General features: G+C 33.5%; 2 protein-coding genes across 2 annotated transcripts in view; one reads left to right on the forward strand and one right to left on the reverse strand.

The window, feature by feature from the left end:
* The window catches only part of LOC118748942 (nuclear cap-binding protein subunit 1), a 116,986-nt gene that overhangs the window by 95,240 nt on the left and 16,253 nt on the right, over positions 1-5,493 (reverse strand). The gene's annotated exons all lie outside the window — the stretch shown is intronic.
* LOC118748941 overlaps positions 1-5,493 on the forward strand; it is a 41,432-nt gene that overhangs the window by 25,473 nt on the left and 10,466 nt on the right. The window contains exon 2 of the mRNA XM_036483699.1: positions 4,598-4,818. Within this exon, the coding sequence (XP_036339592.1) occupies positions 4,598-4,818 (221 nt within the window). The remainder of the gene's footprint in view (positions 1-4,597; positions 4,819-5,493) is intronic.

Consider the following 5,493-nt stretch of genomic DNA (forward strand, 5'->3'; position numbering starts at 1 on the left):
TTCAGGGTACTCAAAAACCATTAAACCGAAATTGCAAACTTTGTAAATAAGCTAGAAAAAATCTGTAAAATTTCCACTGATTTTCAAGAAAATTTTAATCTTTTTGATCGGATTTTTTAGAAATATTTTGGAGGTTTTCATGAAAATTAATGGCCATTTTTCTAGCTTTTGTACAAAATTTGAAGCTTTGGTCTTGTTGTACTATGTTCAAAAACGAGTTTAAAAATTCAAGATTTTTTAATTTTTACCCAACTTTAAAAAAGGAGAAGGTTATCAATTCGTCGGAATATGAATTGAATGTTTCCTTTCTGTACGACATTTTGCGAAAAAATTTTAAGTTTTCGGGAAGTAGTTTTTTTTACCACAAATTTAATAATTTTTGTTAAAACGATATAGTTTTACGCTTAATTTAAACCAAAATGAATAAGTTATCTCTGCCCTTTCAAGAGATATAGCCAATTAAAGAAATGATTATGTTAATTTTAAATTCGCAATTTTTCGCAAAGTAAGAGGATTATTGCAAGATAAAGTATAGGGAAACAAATATTACCTGGACCTCTACCAAAGTACGAACCTATCTTGGTTATCCGAAAGAAAAGGTTTTTAAGTGGCCCACTTGACGTATTTTGATGTAATTTGAATTTAAATTTTTTATTTTATTTTTATTTTTTTATCAGTCACTGCTTTACTAAACAATTAATATATCAGGCCCTATATCGTGACACCCTTTAAAAATTTGTCAGTTAAATCTTTGATATTCACTCTATCACATATATTTTTTTTCGGATTTTTAAAAACCTGCAAACATTTTTTATTGCAACTTTCTAAATTGTTCATTAACAAACGCATAGAAAAGTGGACTTAAAAACAAATTAAAAATCTTTTATAAATCTCTGACTCTTTGTCAATAAAAAAGTACTAATTGATTTTTTTGATACAACCAATATTTATCGAGTTATGATATGATAAGCAATGGCTTACGGCGAGACACCTCATATTTTTGTTGTTGTATAACTTTTGCAAATTTTATTTTATTTTTACATTCCTCGCGTTTTGCCATATCGTAGAGGTATTTCTACATTGGTACCTCATAGGTGGTCCCATACTAATTTGGTTTAGATCCGATCATTGGGTCATGAAGAAATTAACGATTATCTAAAAATTTTATATGAGAATTGTATACAAATAGCAAGAAACGATTCATTTAAAAATAAATAACATAAACCATTTAAATTATAATAAACTAAAAAAGATAGACTGTATAAAATGGAACATTTACTTAAATCACATTCGTTATTTTTCGTAAACTTTAATTTTTTGAGCATATCATTCTCCCGAAGCTTTTTTAAAGCAATTTTAAGTTCTTAAAATACCAGGGAGTGCTGGAACGACTTTTTTTATTCAAATTGAATTGTGAAAAGTCTCCTTCCGCATTTGCTTGTGGCGACTGGAATGCAAAGGACGGCAGAAACAAATGGAAACACAGTTCCTTCATCGTCCCTTTTATATTAAAAATTTACTTACAAAACAATCAAAAGAAAAACTTTAATTTATTCTTTCAAATTGAGGAATAAAAAACAACTGTAAAAAATAGTAATATACAGTTGAAACTGTGAATCTGGCAATATTGACTATATGAACCAAATTTTTATAAAAACAACAAAGATTATTTAACATGAAAGACTTTTGGGATATTAACAAAATACATGTTTTTGAAGTGGCCAGCCAGCAGCTGTATATTTAAAGATATAAGCACGGATCGCTAGGAAGATTACTTACACATTTAAGTAAGTGAAGCGGAGTATATTAAATATAGACAAGCACACATGAACCAATCATTGCTTATAAACCCTTTTTGGCATCGCACTGCCAAAAAGGATTTTATTTTGTAATAGCACAAAAATTACCCAATAAATTTTTGGGAATACTATTGAAGTGGCAGTCCTTGAAAAGGTTTTCATCTGGGTCTTTCCGGTTAAGTATACTCGAATATAGTACCTACATATGGGAATGCTCAGTTCAGTGCTTCTTCTCGGCCAAAGGATTTAGAAGTGTAATAGTCTTCACCCCAAATATCACAAGGATTAAGTTACCTATTTTATTTCACAAAAAGTTCGATACGACCAAAACAATACGAAATCTTTTAATCAAAATGGAGTTCTTCTCATTCGCATGGAATTTCGTTTCGCTTTAAATACCCAAAATGTTGTATTCTAGGTTTTAGCAAAATACTTAAAATAAATACCTATAAGAAGTTTTTTTCCTCTCCTGTAAAATTAAAAAAAAGTACTTAGCAGCTTCTCACTCTAAGCTAGCGATATATATACATATACATGTATGTAATCTTATATTTTTTATAACATATCGCGTCTTATTACGTTTATAAGACAATCGCTAGCAGTGTGGCTATACCAGCAGATCTCGTATACATTTTTTAGTACTAGAAAAGAATACTCATAAAGTTAAGATTTTATTTAAAAAAATATTTATAGGATTTTAAAGGACTTATCCAAAACGAATTCAATATTTTGAAATTCAAATACCATAAGCTGACCACATGACCTTAGTTGGACGTAGAAGAAATTTCATTTGAATTTGATTCCTAGTTGAGTTAAAAATGGCAACCGAGTTAGAAACGAGACAAACCATTTTGCACGAGTTTATAAATCATCCTGCCTTAAGTACACGTAAAATTGCTAAAAAATTAAAGATTGCACTATTCGACAGTTTGCAGGGTTTTAATCGGTACAAATAAGGCCTGGCAGTTACGAGAAAACCAGGGAGCGGGGGTTAGCATGCTCAAAGTGATAAAAACAGTGTTCGGAAGGTCCTCGGTGCGTTTTCGCGAGATCCGAAGATTTTGTCGCGTTATGTTGCAAAATCCGTACGGAGATCGCAGTTTTTCGTACAAAAGGTAATGCGGAAAGCTTCATTGAGATGTTCTACAGCTCAAACAGCGCCAGACCGAGGCGCAAAGTAGAATGTTACAGCGAAATCCCGCATTCAGAAGTTGTATGAATTCTAAATTAAAAAATACAAATGCATTGTTATGGACTACGAAACCTACTGCTATAAAAATTCAAAATATATTGCAGGTCAAGATTTTTATACTGGTGCAAGTCGTCAAGATGCCCCTGAAAGTTGTAAGCTGAAAATGAAGTCCAAATTTCCAAAAAACCACATGGTTTGGCAAGCTATTTGATCCTGTGGCCGTAAGAGCAGCCCTTTTTCCCATCCGGGACAATGAATGATCAAGTTTATCGGGATGAGTGCCTCAAAAGGCGTCTTCTGTCATTTATCAACAGATAAGGAGTAGGCCACTGTTCTAGGCGGACGTGGGAACCTGCCACTATGCCAAGAACACATTGCCGTGGTATAATGCAAATAACATCAATTTTGTACCTCACGACTGCAATCCACCCAATAGCCCAGAGCCACGTCCTATTGGGGAATATTGGTCAATTGACAAAGAAATCTTGCAGAAAACAGGTGAAACAGTGAAAAATATTGAAGAGTGCTAAACAAAGTAGTTGTGCGCATCGCGTAAAGTCGATGATGCAGTCGTGCAGAACATGATGGCGCGTGTGCGATGAAAATACCGATCACTTGCAGATGGAGCAAATAATAACTAATATTTTAACATTTTAATAACATCTAAACTTCCAAGTTATATAATACAAAAAAAAAATAATTTCAAAGCCTGCTAGTTTGTTTCTGGTAGTAATTTCTAAGTGTCGCAGTTTTGGTGTGTTCACCCTTTACTTTTAATCCAATAACGGACTTTTACGTTGATGGCATGAAATTTTTGCCTGAGAAGACCCCTAGTCAAATTTTCCGAAGAATGAATTTCTAGAATATATGTATCAATCCTCTAACGACCTTCCAAATTTGCTCTTAGCGGGGTTTCTTGAAGTAAGGGTCCAAACGACCTTTTCAGGCGGGAGCTAAAGGGTTAAAATATTTTACGCCAATATTTCCCCAGAAATGTTTTACTATATGTATATGCCTTAACCTTTAATTTTTTGAAAACTACTTCTGCCAAGACATGAAATCTGTAGTAGGCCATAAAATAAAAATACGAGCTAACTTTTCCAAATCCAATATTAGCATAAAATTGTTGCACAGTGTAATTTGTCATTTTATTACATACATATCGACATCCTAATTCGCAAAGGCCCTAACCAACAACTTCTTAATTTTATAGAAGCAAAAAAAAAAAACATTATAAAAAGTACAATAAAAACAAGTAGGGCTTTTTAAAAAGTGGCATGCAACTCCGTTGTTTTTTATTGAAGTTATATTTTAATATATCCTACTAAAATCTGTGAAAGACGATGTTCCGAAAAACGTGTTGGTTAGGGCCTTGGTGAATTAAGGTAACGATATGTAATGAAACAAAAAGTTCTTATTAAAATTAGATGTATTTTAAATAAAATTGCAAGAACTTCGTTCTTGCCTTAGTCTACGAACTAACAATGGAGGCGATCTTTAAATTTGCTCTTGAACAAATAATCTTTTTAAATTGCTTTTTCTAAAGATAAAAGCGCATTGAAACTTTTAAATTTTCTAATTGAATTTCCACATTCAACATTTACAGTTTAATGCCGCCGAAGCCATTGTAGGGCGAGATGTTGTGCTGACACCAAAACGGGGTCTACAATTGAGTGGAAAGAGCATATTTTATGAAGAAGATGCGAGTGCAACAACAACAACAACAGCTACACACAATCAGACGCTCCTGCGGCCATGGGAGCGTACATTGAAACACGTAACATTCGTTACACTTTTTACGAATGCCGCAGCTACCGGGAATGTCAGGTAATCAAAGATGTTACGACTTAAATAAACAAACGAAAACACCTCTCCATTTGCATGGTGTTTTTGTTGTTATTGTGGTGTGGTGGTGGAGGATGGAGGTTGGTGGTGGTGCGGCAGTTCATGCTTGTTGTTTTGGTTGCGTCAGTGAAAACTACCAGTGCGGAATGTTACGTTTGCAAAAATTACTATAAATTGCGTAGACGCTGCGCTATGCTGCTGCGGCAGTGCTGATGGGCGCGCATGCAGGCGGGTGGTCGGGCGTTGTGCGCAAATGAGTTTCTAGGCTCCTTTGTTGGTATATACATATGTATGTATGTTACGTTAAAGTTGTTAAGTACAAATGTAAGTTTAGTTTAACAAATAGTCGAATGTAATTTCCAAATCCACTGCAATTGATTGAAAATTCAATTATGGTTATTTAGGTGATGCCTGTTTAAATTGGCTAATGTTGTGTACTATTTTACGACGAGTAGAAATACCTATATTTGTGTATATTTAATTCAATTATGCTATGCAAAGGAGCTGGTGATGCATGCATGCCAAATTGTTTATGCTGCTTTAGCGAGAAATAGGTAGATTAATATTGCCAGACCTAAATAATTTAGATTGACTCTAAGAAATCGAGTTTGCGGCTTAAGTCTTTTGTTCGTTTCGGTGAAAAAGATGTTGTCTTAT

The sequence above is a fragment of the Rhagoletis pomonella genome, unplaced genomic scaffold, assembly GCF_013731165.1.
Source record: "Rhagoletis pomonella isolate Grant_MI unplaced genomic scaffold, Rhpom_1.0 Rhpom_scaffold_00013, whole genome shotgun sequence".
Classification (NCBI taxonomy): Eukaryota; Metazoa; Arthropoda; class Insecta; order Diptera; family Tephritidae; genus Rhagoletis; species Rhagoletis pomonella.